Here is a 19,867-nt window from a genome sequence, read left to right on the forward strand (position 1 = left end):
ACAAAAGAAAGGATACTGATCCAGGAAGACGAGTGCAAATCAGACACACATTTAACATAACATATGGAAACAGACAACAGCAGTTCTTTATTCAATGAAGACAGTTGTGTGACTTAGAGAAGTGCAATTGTCACATGAGGCAGCATATGCCACTCAATGAATTGCACACAGGGATTTGACTGGCATGTAAGAAAGCGTATGACAGGGTGCCAAGAGAAGAGCTGTGGTATTGTATGAGGAGGTCTGGAGTGGCAGAGAAGTATGTTAGAGTGGTGCAGGATATGTATGAGAGCAGTAGGACAGTCATTGGCTACCAGAAATCACTTACTCTGCCTTTAATCAGGGTTCGAGCTAAACTCTGCCAGAATTGAGAACCTTGATGGATAAACAAACATTGATGGTAATCTGTTACCTGTGGTGCAAAAGCTGCGGCAGGGGCAGTAACATCCTTTAGCGTCGTCTGGAAGCTCGCCCAGCGGACAGTGAAAATGAAGATACGTGGCTATACGACTAGCCTGGATGGAAACCAGATTACCACCAACACCTTAAAGGGATAGTCCACCCAAAAATTCTATCATCAAGACATTTTGAAGAATGCTGGTAACTAAATGGTTTCGGGACCCTTTGACTTCCATAGTATGGGGGAAAACATATTTTGGAAGTATTTTGAAGAATGTTGCTAACCAAACATTTTCAGGTTCCAAAACTGTTACCAACATTCTTCAAATATCTTCTTTTGTGTTCCAAAGTCAGTCATACAGGTTTGGAATGACATGAGGGGGGGAGTAAATGATGGGAATTTTCATTTTTGAGTAAACAATCCCTTTGAGGATAGGTTGATATTGGAAGGCGTGTATAAAATTTGAAACAAACAGTCATTTGATCAGAACATAATATATCAGTTCAGTCTGACCCACCATTTACAACAGGACTGTAGAGAACAACTCCTTCAAGCTTTGGATCAGTGATGGCACGGTCCAGAATCAGTCCTCCAAGACTGGAGATATGAAACAAAAAGCAACATAAGCTGGTTGTACCAATACCACAAAAAGGTCCATGCTAGACTTATATTGATGTACCAAGTGGGAAACATTTACCTGCTGATCACCATTGCAGTTATTACTGGCTCCCAGCTGGAAAACAGCAATTTTTGGCTTTCAGGGTGCCGAGTCTGACCCACCATTTATAACAGGACTGTAGAGAACAACTCCTTCAAGCTTTGGATCAGTGATGGCATGGTCCAGAATCAGTCCTCCAAGACTGGAGATATGAAACAAAAAGCAACATAAGCTGGTTGTACCAATACCACAAAAAGGTCCATGCTAGACTTATATTGATGTACCAAGTGGGAAACATTTACCTGCTGATCACCATTGCAGTTATTACTGGCTCCCAGCTGGAAAACAGCAATTTTTGGCTTTCAGGGTGCCGAAATGAAAGAATTACCCACATCGGCGTAAGGCACAGGAAAACAACACACACCAGGTAGGTAATATAAGGGTATGGCTCTACAAACAGAGAGAGTTAAAGGGTATTAAAGAGAATAAAAAGCCAAACCTCTTAGGTGGAACAACAAATTAGTCTTTGACCAGTTACTGGTCTTCCATTCTCACCCATGCAGTAAAAGAAGCCTTGACTGATGACAGCCAGCAGTCCAAGTGTGATGATGTCACCTAAACTGGCAGCGATGGGCGTGGCTATGTTGTCAGGGTTCACGCCCACCTTCTTGGATCCAACAATCACACCAACCATTACTATGCCTAGAAAGATTTGCATATATCAAATCCATTCAGAATGTATACATGCTGTATGAAATTACAAATGGATTTTTATGTACATTACCATTCAACCGGTTTTTGAAAGAAATGAATACTTCTTATAGCAAGGATGCATTAAACTGATCAAAAGTGACAGTAAAAACCCTTATAACACTACAAAAGATTTTTATTTCAAATAAATTATATTCTTTCAATACATTTTGAAAAAGTTCAATGCTTGACCTTGTTTGTCATCACTAAGGATCTGCTTCCATTAATCATACTGACAGTCTTATCCATTTATGCCAAATGCTGATAATGTGAGCTATGTGGCCTGAGGATGTTGGGTCTATATTCAGGACATGTATGGAAAATGGGTTTGCATGGCCAAGATCACAAGCCATGAGTCATTCAAGTGAGAATAACCTCATGATCAGCACCCACAAAGATGATGTCCTCCGTATTTGAGGCCCATGAAGTGTTTAAAGATTATAAATGGTCTATATTAAGTAGATGAAAATTGGTCAGAAACAAAAGCTGGATGCAAACCCTGCAGCAGAGATGCTGTGAATGCTGTCACAACGCTGCAACAGCAAAGCAGGGCTACATGGTTCACGATGAGCTCCTCCTCCAGGATCCAACCAAGAGCCGAAGCTACCAGAGCAGCCAGGAAGCCCAAAACTGTAGCTTGCCCCTGAAGAGACAAATAGAGTTCAACGAAGAACAGAATTTCACCAAGCAAGCATCAAATGAGCTGGATTAACCTGTTTGAGGGCGAGATTTCCAATGATCAGGTTCCATTTCTCGCTTGAAGAGTTAATTCTGCCAACATTCACCTGCAGTACAGACATTCAAGTATTGAATGACTGTTTATTCATTTACTATAAAGCATTACAAGCAAATATTCAATAAACCCTTTGATTTTGTTCAAACTGCAACATTCAAGTATAACCCTGAGGGCTGTTTTCTTCACAGCAGAGTGTGAAGTTCCTCACCATGACAAACAACGTGATGAAGGGGAAAGAACACAACACAGATACAATACAGCAGAAGAAGTAGATCATATGAGATGGGATGGTGTGCAGATCAGCGTTCCCACTTCCTACACATTTTAACCAATGATTTTCCACGGCTTTCCAGTCATTCAAGAAAATTGTACAAGGATTTTTCAAATAGAGCGAATTCTAACAGATTCAATTTTTTGAGCTACGCATAACTAGAAAAATGGGTGTTTACAATAAAACACTAGTTTTTAAATATTGTTTTAATTTATGAATAATTAATACAATGGTGACCATCACACTTGAAAATTATTATTATTTATTTTTATTTTTTTTTGCAGCGATGCCATAGAAGCATTATTTGGGGTTCCCAAAAGAACCTTTCAGTGAACAGTTCTTAAAAGAACCATTTTTATAGTGTGAAGAACATTTTAATAATCAGAAAACCCCCTTTTCCACTACAAAGAACTGCAAAGCAAATGTTCTATGGATGTTAAAGGTTCTTCATGGAACCATCAATGCTAATAAAGAACCTTAATTTCCCCATTGTGGATTTCAGATGCAAAGATATATTCAATGCATTTTAATTAATAATAAAATTACTAATATTATTAATAAAGCAAAACAAGAATGCAAAAGAGATTATTTGTACTGGTGTCCCCACTAAGCTTCCTAACTAGGTTGACCAGCAAGTCTTCATTGCTTAACATCATCAGAAAGACCATTCTAGTTGACGAACTTAAGGGATAATGATACTGATAAGCCAATAATTATTTTCACATTTATTGGCCCGTAACAGATAAATGGCTTATGTTAGAATACTGTACTAAATGAGAAATGAATTAAATGCTACAAGACAAATTAATTTAGGAATCACAACATTATAAAGTACAGTATGAAAATTGGATATTCATTTTGAGATTCGCAAAAGATTACATTTAACAGTATTATTCATTGATTTATTTTTGAAAGATTATCTTTCAGTGAGCATTACGACGACAAAGGTAACTGAAAAGGAAATAGGAAAATAGGAAAAATGAGCAAGCAGAACTGAATATCCAATCTCAGCTAATACCAACAACAACAAAAAAATTCTAATTATAACAATAAATAAAACTAAAATTTTTGCAGAAAAAAGTACCAATTGTGCATCTCCAATTCTTTTTCTGGGGAACAGCATGGCTTTTGCACTGGCATAAAGCCAACATAAACCAGTCTGAAAATAAATGCTGGTCCAGTGGGGTTTCACAGGTATCTAGATGACACAGTAATCTTACAGCGGTGGAAAGTCTTGATGCCAATGTCATCTCCAGGTTCCCCTTTAGCCCCAGTAGAGGTGGGACAAGGATGAAGATCTCAGTCACATTACGGAAAACGTCCCAGTGCTGATTCATCAACACAAAGAAGAACCATTTATAGTCAGCTTAATCAAAATCCACCCTATCACCATCATCATCATCTCCCTACTCACCTGCACTACATCCAGCAACATCCCTGCCAGAACCGTCCCAAAACCAGCTAGGAGGAATGGAAACAAAATCTGGATCACCAAGGCCCGGACCGACTCGCTCGGCATCTCCTGGCCATGAATTTCCGATATGGTGCCAGAGGCCAATGCTGTCCCGTAAAACTCATTGTGAAATAAGGGATCCGACTCTGAAAATTCCTTACTGCTGAAGCTTGACGTTCTGTCGGGTCTTCTGGTCTCTGGCATACACTGATGCCCATTTTCTCCAGATGACAGGTGAGCTGAGGTCAGCTGACACTCTTTCTGCTTTTCTTCAGTGAGGGATCCCATTGTCATCACACAACTGTATCAAAAAATATATCGCACAGTCTTGAGTTTGAATTCAAAATACCAAGAGTTGTTTGTTGCAAACGAATCATGTAAATGTACTTGATATAATGATTCTTAGATCGTGTGTATAGATGAATTTTAGATCAAATTAGTATAGATGATTTGAGTGAGTTTGATGATAAAGTTGCTTGACATCTCACCTGAAAAACATGAAACACTTCAGCAAAGAATCAAGAATAACAATACAAAAATTATCCACATCAAACCAGGGTTATTTTAGTTAAACTAAAACACCTTTAGTTTAATTGTATATACTAAAATAACTAAAACTGAAATTAAAACTATGTAGACATATTTAAAAAAGCATTAAAACGACAGAAACAACAACAAAATGACTAAAACTTGATTAATCAATTATCATTTTGACTTATATCTAATATATATCTATATCTATATAAATTCAAATATATGTGACAATATAAAAGTAAATGTTGGACTAAAACATCGTGACATTTTACGTGCTTTTATTATGAAATTCGTCCAGTAGCGTAACCGGACGTTCGCTTTGCTGTGCGGATCATGTGACTACAAGCACAGCAGCCCCACCCCTTGCTGTGCAGTAAACCCCAAACAGACTGACCGAATGGCAGCTGTCTGAAAAGCTCAGTCTGTGTCGCTTTTATCAGGATGGCTGTGGATTCGTTATCTCCTGATTGGGAGTTTGACCGCTTTGATGATGGGTCACAAAGTAAGTAACGCGTCTGATCGGAATACTGTTGGTAATTTGTTTTTGTTTAAGTGTAAAAGATGTGTAAATCCTGCAGCTAACGTTAGCTGAGTAATGTTAGCTAGCTGTCAGATGACCAGGGAAAGTGGCCAAGTTCAAGCACCCTGGTTAGATTAGATTAGTGTGTGTGGTCTTTATTGATTTCACACAAAAAAAAAGTGATAAGGAAGTCTTTCACTTTCATTTGAAAGAGGTTCGACATCATTGCAGTGGAGGATTGGATTTCTTTTAATGAAAAAATAGATGATCAATTTAATTGACCAGTGAATTCAATGCTCAGTCCTTTTGTCTCTTTATAGTATTAAATGTTGATATTGATGCCATAGATTCACATGCCATGCATATAGCATAAAAATGATTAATTAAAAAATAGTTATTATTATTGATAAAAATTCAAATGAAATTATATTAAAAATATCTACAATTTTCTGTCACACAAATAAGAAAGGAAGTCATTTGGAGCTTTTATTTCTGGTTTTGTGACTGTTGATCGGTTGTATGTGTGCAGAAATTCACACAGAAGTGCAGGTTAAAAACTATGAGAAGTTCTTAGAAGAATACACGGCTCAGCTCCAGGGTATTGAAGAAGCGTTGGACGACTCTATTGGAGATGTTTGGGACTTCACTCTGGACCCCATTGCTTTGAAGGTGTTGTGTCATGTATTACAGCTTCTTAACTGTTTAATTTTCAGTTAATTGCGTTTATGTCATATCACTCTGCTTGCTCTGGCACACCAGCTCCTGCCGTATGAACAGTCCTCGCTGTTGGAGCTCATCAAGACAGATAACAAGGTATGAAATGTCTGCACATCTTTGGTCATGCTGCAGTTTACATGTGATGCAGATGCTGAATGGAAATTAGTGTATTATGAGTTTACCTGTTGCTTTTTTCTCTCTCTTTCTTCACCAGGTGCTTAATAAAGTCATCACAGTGTATGCAGCTCTTTGCTGTGAAGTTAAAAAGCTGAAATATGAGGTAAGTGAAAATGTATGACATGTATAATATTCCGTAAGATTTCTGTTTCAAATAAATACTGTTCTGTTGAACTTTCTGTTTGTAAAGGAACCCTGAAAAAAAATGTATCCCGGTTTACACAAAAATATTAAGCAGCACAACTATTTTCAATATCAATAATAATAATTATAAGAAGGATCATGTGACACTGAAGACTGGAGTAATGATGCTGAAAATTCAGCTTTGCATCACAGGAATAAATGACATTTTTAAATATATCCTCCTGACTACCAGCTATGGAGTTTTGTCCTCTGTAGAGGACATTATGTTTTAGTGATTTCTCTGAGACGTTACATGTCACAGTTTTAATGTCATTTAAAATGTTATTTTTCAAATTCTTTCTTATGCTCTAAACAATGTAATGACATGACAAAATACTAAATTCACAAAACTGTTTTTTCCTGGTAGTCAGGAGGATATGAAAGTAGGAAAAAGTTATTTTAAATTGTAATAATATTTCACAATATTGCTGGTTTTTCCATTATTTTAGATCAAATAAATGCAACCTTGGTGTGCAAGTCTCACCAAGATTATTTCAAAAACATTAAAAAAAAATCTTACTAACCCCAAACCTTTGAGTGGATGTTTATAAAGTCAATTTCAGCTCAATTGTTAATGGTCTCATATTAACCGTTTTGTGCTTTCTACGTTTAGGCTGAAACCAAGTTCTACAATGGCTTGTTGTATTATGGTGAAGGAGGTAAGAACTACTGCTTTGGTTTTTGCTGTTCATTTTACAGCTCGTCTGCATGAGAATCTTTTAAATCCAACAAGATTCCCATTTTAGTTCAATAATTGTATATCTGAGTGGATTTTAAATGCCAATTGATTTTATCTATCCGGAATAGAATGTTATTGTTTGTTTTGTTTTTTTTGTTTGGAATAGCGTGCACCTATATTGTAGTTTTGTTCGTATTAAAATTTCGTCATTCAACTTTCATTTAATTTAACCTGTACCTATTAACAATAATAATTTTGTAAAATATTTTTCCAGTGTCAGACACTAGTATGGTGGAGGGAGAGTCTCAGATTCAGATGGGCCGCTTCATTTCCTTCTTACAGGTTTGACATCATGATCTTTTTGAATTATTACTGATAATATAAAAAAAAAAGATTACTGAACATTGTTTTCTTTGGGTGTATGTTACAGGAGCTGTCTTGCTTTGTGTCGCGCTGCTTTGAGGTGGTGGTCAACATGGTTCACCAGCTGGCTGCTTTGTACAACAGCAACAAGTGAGACATTTAAAATATTCTCATATTATGTTATGTTATGTGAATGCAGTGTTGCTGATTTTTTTTATTGCTTTTTTTATATCAGGAGTGCAACAAAAATCATTGAGTCCACAGGTGTACACTTTCAGGTAATTGCCATTTTCTCTGTCCTCTTCATGTGATTCTTCACTGCAACCTGACGTCTTGTATTGTTGGTTTCTATTTGTCTGCAATCAGACAGTGTACGAGCATCTGGGAGAACTTCTGGTGGTCCTCATCACCCTGGATGAGATCATGGAGAACCACGCCACACTGAAAGATCACTGGAAGATGTACAAAAGGTGGAGGGGGACCTTTTAGATGTTGAACCAATCTACAGTGTACAATCTACAATATACAGAGATGTGTTCGTATGAAATCATGATTCTTGATGAAAAGATTTTCTCATCACAGATTTTGTGTTGTTCTTTGAAGGTTACTGAAATCTGTCCATCATAACCCAGCTAAGTTTGCCATTCCAGAGGAGAAACTAAAACCCTTTGAGAAGCTCTTATTGAAGCTGGAGGGGCAACTGTTGGACAGCATGATTTTTCAGGTCGGCACCGTTCACAAAATTCCTCATTTATTTATTTATTTTTCTATTTATGCTCTGAGAAACATCAAAAACATTCAATCAAAATTGTAGGAAGACAGGAAACATTTAAGGACGTTCATCATAATTATAGTTACAGAAATGTTATTATATTATTAACAGGAACTGTGTACAGTAATATAATAATTTATTTAATGTATATTAAAAGCAATTGTATAATATTACATGTATGTATTATATAACTTCTGTTAATATTCATGAAAAAAGTTATTGTACTTACAGTATATTATTGTGCACAGTTCCTCAGTGCACATTATTGTAAAAAGAAAATGTGTTTATATTTCACCATTTTTATATATGTATACAATGTATACATAGTAATATTAAATATTTAATATTTTTAATGATAAAAATCAATAATATTAAAAATACATGATTAGACTATTACATATATATTTATTGTATATGTAGACATCTGTTGTGTGTATTAAAAATGTTAAGACAAGTTAAAACGTGTTGATATTATTATGCACAATTCTTCAGTGTGTATTATTGTTAAGAGAAATTTTTTTGTTTTCATAATATTTCACCATAGTACTGTATATATTTTATCTGCAGCGTAACCAATTTTTTTCTACTGAATTACTGGTCACTGAAATATGTCACTTTACAGAAATTAAGTACATTTAAATAAAGTTATTAATTTAAAATAAGTTAAAAGTTTAAATAAATGTAAGTATTGGCTGTTGGCTGATCTTTTTTTTTTTTGTGCTCATTTTCATGCAGGCTTGTGTGGATCAAAGGTTTGATGACCCAGGAGGAGATGTATCAGTTTCTAAAAACAGTGCCTTTGCAGAGGAGTTTGCGTACAATATCAGAACCATTTTTGCCAATGTTGAATCAAAGCTTGGTTTGTATTTATAATTAACCTAAATTAATTCTAAATGCCATTAATGAAACATCTCAGCTGTAGACAACAACCGATATGATCCATTTGACTTGCAGGAGAGCCATCAGAGATTGATCAGAGAGATAAATATACAGGCGTATGTGGCCTCTTTGTGCTGCACTTCCATATCTTCAGGACTGTGGACAAGAAGATCTACAAATCCCTGCTGGATGCGTGTAAAAAGGTGAGAACACTAACTCGTGAGAATGAGTGGGATATATAGATCTACTCTTTCAGTCATTATGAAGGCTGTTTCCCTTCTCTCTCCTCCAGGTCCCTGCAGTGACATTAGCAGCTAATATAATCTGGTTTCCAGACACATTTCTGATAAACAAAGTCCCCGCGGCAGCTAAACTGGTGGACAAGAAGAGCATCCAGAGCATCCGCAGCAGCAGAGATGCATACCTGCAGCAAAAGGCGCAGACGCTAATGAAGTAAGACACACGCTTCTGATATGATTCATAAATCAACTATGATTTAGCCTTCATTTTTGGAACCGTAAAGTTCATGGTCATTGTATTTCATTATAAATGTATCATTTAAGGTTCCATGTATGTGTTTCTATGCAGGGACATGCAGTCCTACTACATATTTGTCACGTCCTGGATGATGAAGATGGAGTCTATATTATCAAAAGAACCTAAACCAGACAAACTGTCTGAGGATTTGAGCAACAGGTGTAATATCTTTGTGCAGGTAGAGACTGGCGTTTTCTTCTTTTCTGTTAGTTTTGAGATTAAAATGTTCTTTATAGAGTTGGAAATTCATAATTTTTTTGAATTACATTACATTTCCAGTGCACCGACTGTTTCATAATCAGATGTGTTTGTGTTTCTGTAGGGAATCCTGTACGCTTACAGCATCAGCACCATCGTCAAGACCACTATGAACATGTACATGTCCATGCAGCGGCCCATGACCAAGACCTCAGTGAAAGCCCTCTGCCGATTGGTGGAGCTGTTAAAAGTGGGTCCAAAAGTCATATTAATATATTCAACAGCAAATACTTCAGCATTTATACATTTTTTCCCCCATATTTTTAAAAGTGTATGTTATATATATTTAAAATATTTATTTAATGTTTATTTTTGTTTATATAAAATGTATTTTTGGGAAAAAAAAAAAATATATATATATATTTATATTTATATTGTATTTATTTTCATTAGACACAATTCACTACAAATCTACTATACAATAGTGTGCACAACAATTTAAACACTAATAATGTGCACTTCAAATCTAGTAGGTAATTTTAGACATTAATAGTATTCTCTATATATCTAGAATATTGGTGTGCACAAAATAATAGTGTGCACAAAAATGTTGAACCTAAAAGTGTGCACTGTACATCTAGTACTTGGTATTGTGGACAGTAATTTAGACACTAGTAGTAGTTTGCATTACAGTTTTAGTTCTTTATTTGTAGTGCTCACAATTTAAACACTAATGTGTGCACTACAGATTTAGTACATTAATTGTAGTGTGCACAATAATTTGGACACTGTTAATGATGTGCACTACAAATCTAGTACATGGTTTTAGACATGAATAGTTGTGTTCACTCCATACCAGTTTGTTTGGTTTATTCTGCACAGAAATCTTGACACATTAATAGTATTGTGTGCTATAAATTTAGTATATTGTAGTGTGCACAATTTAGACAATAGTAGTCTGCACTGCAAATTTAGTGCATTAGTTCTAGTACTCAGTTTAAACACTTAATAGTGTGGACTACAAATCTAGTAATTTAGTTGTAGAACACACGATAATTTTGAAACTATTAAAGATGTGCACTAAAAATTTAGTACATAATTTTACACATAGTAGCATTCACTACATTTCTAGTATGCTGATGCAAAAAATCGCAACACTAATAGTAGTGTGCACTACAAATTCAGTACAAAAGTTATTGTGTGCACATTAATTTGGACACTAATAATAGTACATTATTTTAGATGTTAGTAGTGTTCACTACTAGTATATTTAGTATATTGGTTGTAGTGTGCACAACAACGTTGACCTTGATAGTAGTGTGCATTATAAATCTGGTTCATTGTAATATAAGTAATGCAAACTACGTTGGTTATTTACAGGCTGTCCTAGGTACCGTACATTAGTTCTAGTGTACACTAGGTAGTATGCACAAGTTCCAGTGTGCAGTGATAGGTAGTGTGTACTAGATCTAGTGTTCTAGTTCCCAAGGCTGTGTGCACTAGTTCTAGTTCACTAGGTAGTGTCCAGCATAAATCCACTACTGAAGTCAGTACACTAACTGTATTGTACAAAGTAATGTGTGAAGTGTGCAATGTTTATATCAGTGTTTGTCATGCACAGGCCGTGGAGCACACGTTCCACCGGCGCTCACTGGTTGTAGCAGATTCTGTGTCTCACATCACGCAGCAGCTGCAGTCTCAGGCTCTGGCCTCCATCTCTACTGCTAAGGTACAGACGTACCACCGTTACCCAAACACCAGCTTCACAGAGCAGATATTCTAATGACTGATTGTTGTCCTCATTCAGAAACGCGTGATCTCTGATAAGAAGTACAGTGAGCAGAGGCTGGACGTGCTTTCGGCTTTGGTTTTGGCTGAGAACACTCTGAACGGGCCCAGCACCAAAGAGAGGAGACTGGTAGTGTCTCTGGCTCTCAGTGTTGGCACTCAGATGGTGAGTATGGAGAAACTGTGTAAATCAAATGAATGGCCGTTTCATGACATTTGTATATAAACTATTAAAATAAATGTTGTCAAGAAGCCTTCAAAACTTTTAAACAAGCTTTGAGTTTCCAGTCTATTTGACTTTTTTTCAAATTGCCCAGGTTGTTTATTTTTTAAAATAATAAAATATTTTATTTATTTGTTTTTTGTTTGTTTCGTTTTGTTGTTCTTTTTTTTCTGTTTTGTTTTTATTGTGGTGTTTTTTGTTTTTATTGTCTTTTTTGTTTTATTTCTGGTGTTTTTTGTTTCTGTTTCTGTTTTGTTTGTTTTTTTTTGTGTTTTTTGTTGAGTTGTTTTTATTGTCTTTTTGTTTTGTTTTGCACAGAAAACCTTCAAGGACGAGGAGCTCCTGCCTTTACAGCTTGTGCTGAAAAAGCTGGACTTAATCAGTGAATTAAGAGAGCGGTGAGCCCTGAATTAGTTTAACTAGTTTTGATTGGCAATAGAAGATTTTTATTTTGTGACCTCTGTGACTGTGTTGTAAGTGCATGATGGGATATCCTCTCTCCTCAGAGTCAAAGTGCAATGCGACTGCAGTTTCCTGTACTGGCATCGTACAGTTTTTCCTATCTACCTGGATGACGTGTACGAAAACGCTGTGGATGCGGCCAGAATTCATGTAAAACTCTTAACACTATCTATTCTTAATGCCTACTTGCATTTCTTGTGAAATAAAGGATTACAAGTCATTTAAAAATGTATATATTTTTTCTAGTACATGTTCAGTGCACTCAGAGACTGTGTGCCCACCATGTTGCATGCAAAACACATGGAGTCATGTGATCAGCTGCTGGAGTGTTATGACACTGAGATCATGGAAATCCTTAATGAGGTAAGCAGAGTGCTGGCTGCATACCTTTTTGTAGTAATTTAGCATTTTTGTTAATTAGAATGTTTTTCTGAACATTAGCACCTGCTAGACAAGCTGTGTAAGGAGATTGAGAAGGACCTGCGCTTGTCTGTGCACACACACCTCAAACTGGATGACCGAAACCCTTTCAAAGTGGGCATGAAGGATCTGTCTCACTTTTTCTCTCTCAAGCCCATTCGCTTCTTCAACCGTTTCATCGACATCAAAGGTAGAGCAGATGAAAGACCGCATACATGAGATACACTATATATAGTGGACATAATCAATACTTTAAAGAGGACATGTTCTACATTTTTGTCTTTTGTCTGTGAAGGTAATTTAGAATTTTAGTAAACATTCCTTTCCATTGTAAACAAGTAGTTTTTCAAGGTGTTTGGTGTAATATTTGGGGGAGAAAAAGTTACAAAACGTATTTTAAGTACTGCCAAAGTCAAACCATTAAAATATTAATTTTTAACAATGTTTTAACACATTATTAAATCTGATATCATTAATATATCATTCTGTCTGCTTGGAAACTATGAGATTAATCACAATTATTATTTTTTTTCTGTTGACAGTCTTATTCTTTCAACAGAAAATGTTTTATTATTATTTTTTTTTACAATGCTTTACAGTAGATTCAGCTTTAATAAAGTGAAAATCTACAATCTTTATTCATTAATTTTTATGTGGTATGTATACATTTTATAAAAATATAGTATTCAAAAAATATATAACAAATTTAGTATACATAAACATTACTGTGTATGTATATATATATATATATATATATATCATAATTGTAATAGATAATTATAACAGTATATGTAATTAAAATATATACAAAATTATATATATATATATATATATATATATACAATTTATACATATTTTATGTGCATAGATAGATAGATATATAGATATTTAAATGACTTTATACATGAAAATAAATAGTTGCCTTTATATTTTAAGAATGGAGTCTTTTGCTGGAGATCATCATAACCTTGAGCTTTGTCTCTGCCTTCTAATCATGATGTGGAAAATATTAAGATCAAATCCTCTGTTTCCTGCAGCCTATGTGACTCATTATCTGGACAAGACGTTTTATAACTTGACGACTGTGGCTCTCCATGACTGGGCCACGTACAGTGAGATGAGGAACCTCGCCACACAGCGCTATGGTTTGGTGATGACTGAGGCGCATCTCCCCAGCCAAACACTGGAACAGGTGTGTACCTCACCAGATCATCTCAGAAAAGATCTGCTGCATTCAGCCTGACATCATTGTGTGTGTCTCCTAGGGCCTGGATGTCCTCGAGATCATGAGGAACATTCACGTCTTCGTCTCTCGCTACCTCTACAACCTAAACAACCAGGCAGGACTTGACCTCTGACATTATGATTGTCCACGCATGTTTTACTTCACTTGATGTGTTTGTGTAAAACATTTTTTCCATTGTGTGTAGATCTTCATTGAGAGGACCAGCAACAACAAGCACTTAAACACCATTAACATCCGCCACATTGCCAACTCCATTCGCACTCATGGAACCGGCATTATGAACACAACGGTATGTACTGTCAGCTGCATCTGTATTACGTCTCCAGTAATATCTCATCATATTGATGGCCTGAAGTATCTCTCTGCAGGTGAACTTCACATATCAATTCCTCCGTAAGAAGTTCTACATTTTCAGTCAGTTCATGTATGACGAGCACATCAAATCCAGACTCATCAAAGACATCCGCTTCTTCAGGGAAACCAAGGATCAGACTGACCAAAAGGTAAGCTGGTCTCCATTTGCATGTCGTTATTTCGTGAAGCAATGTTATCTTCTGAAGACACGTTCTTCTGCTGCTTTCTGCTGTATGTAGTACCCCTTTGAGCGAGCAGAGAAGTTCAACCGTGGCATCAGGAAGTTGGGTCTTACTCCAGATGGTCAGAGCTACCTGGATCAGTTCAGACAGCTCATCAGTCAGATCGGTAAAGTTTGTCTATAGGTTTTTAGACACGTCTTGGAGCTCTTTCCTTTCGTTCTGTTATCAACTTAATGATGTGCATGCTGGGATGCTTAGGGCATTACTACTTACTAATAATAATAATGCAGTTTATTAAAACATTATTTTAAGGGATATCACACAATCAGTTTTTTTCCCCATAAAATTAAAAATTATAAAAATTTAATTAAACCATTAAAGGGGTCATTGGATGCTACATGCACTTTTACAAGTTGTTTGAACTGAAATGTGTGTTGGCAGGGACAAGGTAAAAAAGGTGTTTTTTTTACACTACCATTGAGAAATTTTAACCAAACTATGTTACAGACTTTTCATTAAGACTCTAAAGAATCATATCAACTTGTGGAAAATGGGTATCCGATGACGCCTTTAAAACAGAATCCAGAAATATTAAAATGGAGAAAACAGAATTTGAAATAAATAAATAAAACAGAGTTTAAGAATAAAAAATGAAACGCATTTCATAGGATCCTAGATGGTTGATTTTACTTGACTATTCAGTCAAACCAAAAACAAATCATTCAATTATTTAATCAATAAATGTTTTATTATTTTAACTTTTTTTCTCTTTCTCTTCCCTTTCTTTTTCTTTCTTGCAGGCAATGCGATGGGTTATGTGCGCATGATTCGGTCTGGAGGGCTGCACTGCTGCAGCAGCGCTATCAGGTTAAACATCACCTTCTACAACTACATACAAAGATAATTTGACTGAGACGTTCAGGTCGTAGTAATACTGGTAGTGTTGATTAATACTAGATAAATAATAATAGTTTTCTCACACAACACTCTAAACGAGACGCATATGGTAGGAGTCTTAATAAAATAATACAAGTCTTCCTACAGAAGTCCTCCAAACCAAAAAAAAGATATTTAGCAAGGAATTCACATTTAAATATGTTCCAGGTTTGTTCCTGATCTCGAGGACATCGTCAACTTTGAGGAGCTTGTGAAAGAGGAAGGCCTTTCTGAAGAGACGCAGAAAGCTGCCAGGTACTGTACTTCATAATGTCAGCTAATCAGCGTCGTTCAGCCAGGAAATTAATAATCATAATAATGTGAATAAATAAAACAGCAATAATAATAATTCATAAATACTGCAAATACTAAAACATAATAATAATAATAAAAATAAAAATCAATAATAAAATAATTATAATAATTAGACATTAATACTAATTAATAAAACAACACAACAACAATAATAAACACAACAACAGTAATAATAACAATTAACAATATTGTTATTGTTATTAATTAATACTAAAACATTGTTACTGTTATTTATAATAATGATGATGATGTTATTATTATTATTATTATTAAAACATACCAACAATAACAATAAATGACTAGTAATTATTACTATTGTTATTATTATTAGGTTTAGTATTTATTAGTTGTTATTATTAATAAATAAATAATAAAACATTAATAGTAATAATAGCAGTAGTAATATTAATAATACATAAATGTCAGATTAGAAATAAAACAAAAATAGCTGATGATGCTGATAATTATAAATACCAATAATAATAATTTGTATTATTATTGTAAATAAGTATTAGATAATTAATTCTAAAATATAATATTATTAATAATTAATTCGAATATTATTATTATTATTATTATTATTATTATACAATAAATAGTAATTTCATTTTTCATTTTTTATTTTTCAGTCAGCTGGACTGTGTGCTTGGTGACCTGACCAGTAACTCGGCTGAAGGAACTGAGTACTTCAAGATGCTGGTGGGGGTTTTTGCACCGGAGTTTCGCAGCGTCAAGAACATGCACTTGAGGAACTTCTACATGATAGTTCCTCCTCTGGTGGGTCTTCAGATCTTGGATATGGAAATCTCTTGCTAATTGTAACATCTCTTGCATAACGTTCATCTTTCTTCTCCCTCACAGGCGGTAAATTTTGTGGAACATTCCATCAGCTGCAAAGAAAAACTAAGTAAGAAGAACAAAGTGGGAGCTGCGTTTACAGACGATGGTTTCGCCATGGGTACGTCTTCAATACGGTCACAAACGTCAATGGTATTTCACTTTTTTTTTTTCATGGATGATATATTCAAGGACTTTTCCCATGTTTTCACCTACAGGAGTCGCCTACATCCTGAAGCTTCTGGACCAGTATCAGGAGTTTGACTCTCTTCACTGGTTCCAGGCTGTGAGGGAAAAGTACATGAAGGAAATGAACGCGGTGGTGAAGGAGCAGAACGTTCAGTCCACCAGCCAAGATGAGAAGCTCATGCAGACCATGAACCTGACCCAGAAGAGACTGGACATATATCTGCAGGTATGGGAGCATCTCCATGATCTTCAGCAATGATGGCCAATGGCTTTGTTTATTCACATCTCCTCTCCATTTGTAGGAGTTCGAGCTGCTCTATTTCTCTCTGAGCAGCGCTCGGATCTTCTTCAGAGCTGATAAAACGGCAGCCGAGGAGACCCAGGAGAAGAAGGACAGAGGTTGCTTGATGGATCCATGATCTCTAGAACATTTTATGGTGACATTTAGCACCACAAACACTCATTTAATCTCTCTTTTCAGACGAAGTTGCCAAAACTGGTCCTGGTTCCTCAACGATTGAGGGTTCTCCTGGGGAAACCAGCACCAAGTGAAACTACAGAGCAGCTTGAACGATATATAAATCACTTGAACAGCATGGACTCGCTCCAGAGGAGGCTATAAACATTGACCCTCCAGCCACTATACTTCTGTTGGAGTCTGTACAGCGTCTTAAAATCATTTTGACGTTACGCCACCTGCACTCGTTCGACTGGAGCTGACTGTGGATTTGGACCAATGCTTCGGTTTTAGACCATGATTGTTTTATGTATCGACAATGACGTTCAACCGCTGTTTTGTCAAGTATTATGCGGTCATGTAAATTCAAGAAATGTTATTGGTAGATGAAGGCGTCTGTACTTTTTTTTTCTCTCTCTCTCTTAACAACATTGATTGTTAGGCACAGATATTTTTATATGGTAAAACCGGCTCTTAGCAGATTCTTTTTCTTTTTAGATAATGAAATTGATTTTTTTAGATTAATGATTTTTTTTTTTTAGATAATGAAATTTAAAAAGAAATTCAAAGAACTGATTATATTTCACCCAAAAATGGAAATTCTGTCATGTTGTTTCAAACCTATATGACTTATTTTGCGGAACACAAGATTTTTTTTTTTTTAAATAATTTTTTGGTCCATACAATGAAAGTCAATGGGGACCAATAGGGTTATTTTGGACCCCATTGACTTTAATTATTTGGACAAAAACAGTTCTTCAAAATATCATCTTTTATGTTGCTCAGAAGGAAAGTCATACATGTTTTGAATGACAAGAGGGTGAATAAACAATGACAGACACTTCATTTTTGGGTGAACTTTCCTTTTAAAGTTGAATTATGTGAACTAGAATGCTTTTTTCTTGTGTCAACAGTACTAATTAACTAATGAATTTCTGCCCAAAACTCATTCAACACCCTCATTTTTGATATGTGAAATATGTATCATGTAAAATGTAGCACACTAACATATTTTGTTTAGCTATTTGTGCTGCCTAAAATATATCGCAATGTGTATGACAGTAAAAAAACAAAACATAAATCGTCCTTGCGCACTGTGATGGAGGAAGTTGAATTGCACTTGCCTTAAAGCTGCTGCTGTCTTACAGTTTTCATAGTGATCGAAAAGCGACTTACACAGCAGTTTCTTCACATCAGTGACATTCCATCTGATTTTTCTCTGGCCTTTTGTAAGTAATCTGTGTGTGTTAACCATTAACTCATGGCATCTTTATTAAAAAACTTGAAAAAAAAGCACGTCTGTTCACGTGAACAGGAAAAAGCAGTGTTAGGATTAGTCATGCGTTACAGCCACGCACTCATGCTCATACCGAAAGTGCGGTTTCACCCACACACCCCCTTCCCATACAGAGTCCAAACACTGGTTCAGGAAAGCCGTTCTGCTTTATTACAAAGAAAGGGAGCTTTAAAGGTGGTCAGAAAATACAAGATTGGTCTGTTTTTCGTACTATGGGGTTTCCCTTTCCTACGAAATGCTTCTATTCAAATAGCTGCAGCTGAAATGTCTCCACCTCCTTGTTTTGTTTTTTTTCTTTTTCCCGCAATACAGATGTCCTCGCTCGGGCCTTCCTTGTCGCCTTAATTCGTTTAGTTGAATTGGTCTTTAAGTGCACAGGGTAACAAACGTGATTCCCCCGTCTGGCAGCTTAACATACTGTTCACTAATTTTTTTTTTGTCTTTTGCGTTTTTTGCTTCTACCACATAATGCCATTTCTGTTCACCTCCTAAAAACGAGGTCAAGCATAGGTACTTCTTCCAAAATAGACGCCATGTATATATATATATAGATACATCTATCTATATATATCATATATATACACATTCATACATACATATCTTTATTCATGTGATGTCAAAAAATTAAAAAAAAAATGTACACGTTTATTACAAAATCGTAACAAAGACTGAAAAGGGTTCGTATTCATTCTGGAACACTGTTTCTCGGTAAGCTCACAACCGCCTGGATGTCCTTGCTCAGGCCTTCCGTGTCACCTTTATTCATTTAGTTGAATTGGTCTTTAAGTGCACAGGGTAACAAACGTGATTCCCCGTCTGGCAGCTCAACATACTGTTCACTAATTTTTTTTGTCTTTTGCATTTTTTGCTTCTACCACATAATGCCATTTCTGTTCACCTCCTAAAAACGAGGTCAAAACAATTTTTGTGTTCTTTTATTACTAAATAGTGCAACAATGAACATTGCATTTTCTTTTGCCCTCGTGTATTCACATGTATTGGATTTGTCTTTGTGTCTGTCCTGTTTGTTAGCGCAGCGCACTTCGGAAAACAAAGCGCAAACTGCGTTTTTTCTTTAATACCAATGGATGTGTTTGTGTGCTGTACTGCAACTTCAAAGACTCCAGGTAAACACCAAAAGGGGCTTTTCCATCAGAGGAGTAAACAAAACATTGACCCTGCTCGAAATGAAATGGAGGGAGAAGAAGAAAAAAAACGTAAGAGGGGAATTTAAAAACAGAATGAAAATATACAGAAGTTTTGTGTTCGGGCAGCACATAATTTGTAAGGCAGGGCCCCTCCCCCCAGTTCTCAAGGTGGAGACCCCCGCCACC

General features: G+C 35.8%; 2 protein-coding genes and 1 long non-coding RNA gene across 3 annotated transcripts; 1 reads left to right on the forward strand and 2 right to left on the reverse strand.

Annotated features, from left to right (window-relative positions):
* Positions 1 to 130: 130 nt before the first annotated feature.
* Positions 131 to 4,577, reverse strand: slc41a2a (solute carrier family 41 member 2a). Its single transcript, XM_016568285.1, has 9 exons — positions 4,230 to 4,577; positions 4,036 to 4,143; positions 2,522 to 2,593; positions 2,307 to 2,451; positions 1,614 to 1,760; positions 1,361 to 1,508; positions 1,181 to 1,260; positions 413 to 544; positions 131 to 243 (listed from the first exon to the last, which is right to left on the reverse strand). The coding sequence occupies exons 1-9, from the start codon at positions 4,560 to 4,562 to the stop codon at positions 131 to 133; spliced, it is 1,278 nt and encodes a 425-aa protein (XP_016423771.1). The 5' UTR covers positions 4,563 to 4,577.
* Positions 4,578 to 5,178: 601 nt separating this feature from the next.
* Positions 5,179 to 17,703, forward strand: washc4 (WASH complex subunit 4). Its single transcript, XM_016568236.1, has 33 exons — positions 5,179 to 5,304; positions 5,852 to 5,991; positions 6,082 to 6,135; positions 6,254 to 6,319; positions 7,013 to 7,058; positions 7,353 to 7,420; positions 7,509 to 7,591; positions 7,677 to 7,719; positions 7,808 to 7,911; positions 8,045 to 8,165; positions 8,949 to 9,072; positions 9,168 to 9,295; positions 9,385 to 9,545; positions 9,681 to 9,807; positions 9,952 to 10,077; positions 11,449 to 11,556; positions 11,635 to 11,781; positions 12,157 to 12,236; positions 12,345 to 12,450; positions 12,547 to 12,663; positions 12,742 to 12,910; positions 13,758 to 13,912; positions 13,986 to 14,060; positions 14,151 to 14,255; positions 14,335 to 14,469; positions 14,560 to 14,668; positions 15,303 to 15,369; positions 15,607 to 15,693; positions 16,383 to 16,530; positions 16,615 to 16,711; positions 16,809 to 17,005; positions 17,082 to 17,178; positions 17,261 to 17,703. Exons 1-33 carry the CDS (start codon positions 5,244 to 5,246, stop codon positions 17,329 to 17,331), a joined length of 3,522 nt encoding a protein of 1,173 aa, XP_016423722.1. The 5' UTR covers positions 5,179 to 5,243; the 3' UTR covers positions 17,332 to 17,703.
* Positions 17,704 to 18,269: 566 nt separating this feature from the next.
* Positions 18,270 to 19,444, reverse strand: LOC107752354 (uncharacterized). Its single transcript, XR_001641349.1, has 2 exons — positions 19,290 to 19,444; positions 18,270 to 18,873 (listed from the first exon to the last, which is right to left on the reverse strand). It is a non-coding gene; the product is annotated as an uncharacterized LOC107752354 (long non-coding RNA).
* Between the last annotated feature and the right edge of the window lie 423 nt (positions 19,445 to 19,867).

Source organism: Sinocyclocheilus rhinocerous, unplaced genomic scaffold, assembly GCF_001515625.1.
Source record: "Sinocyclocheilus rhinocerous isolate Xijiao unplaced genomic scaffold, SAMN03320098_v1.1 scaffold861, whole genome shotgun sequence".
In the NCBI taxonomy this organism is placed as follows: domain Eukaryota; kingdom Metazoa; phylum Chordata; class Actinopteri; order Cypriniformes; family Cyprinidae; genus Sinocyclocheilus; species Sinocyclocheilus rhinocerous.

What these genes read in the sequence shown, in the direction of transcription:
- slc41a2a (XM_016568285.1), bottom strand. Translation starts at nt 4,562, where the DNA reads ATGACAATGGGATCCCTCACTGAAGAAAAGCAGAAAGAGTGTCAGCTG. An exon ending in CACAGCATCTCTGCTGCAGG is followed by an intron (nt 1,761 to 2,306) that starts GTTTGCATCCAG and finishes AAATCTTTCTAG; the next exon opens with GCATAGTAATGGTTGGTGTG. An exon ending in CCGCAGCTTTTGCACCACAG is followed by an intron (nt 244 to 412) that starts GTAACAGATTAC and finishes CTGCCACTCCAG; the next exon opens with ACCTCCTCATACAATACCAC.
- washc4 (XM_016568236.1), top strand. Translation starts at nt 5,244, where the DNA reads ATGGCTGTGGATTCGTTATCTCCTGATTGGGAGTTTGACCGCTTTGAT. An exon ending in CACTGGAAGATGTACAAAAG is followed by an intron (nt 7,912 to 8,044) that starts GTGGAGGGGGAC and finishes TGTTCTTTGAAG; the next exon opens with GTTACTGAAATCTGTCCATC. An exon ending in CCGGCATTATGAACACAACG is followed by an intron (nt 14,256 to 14,334) that starts GTATGTACTGTC and finishes ATCTCTCTGCAG; the next exon opens with GTGAACTTCACATATCAATT.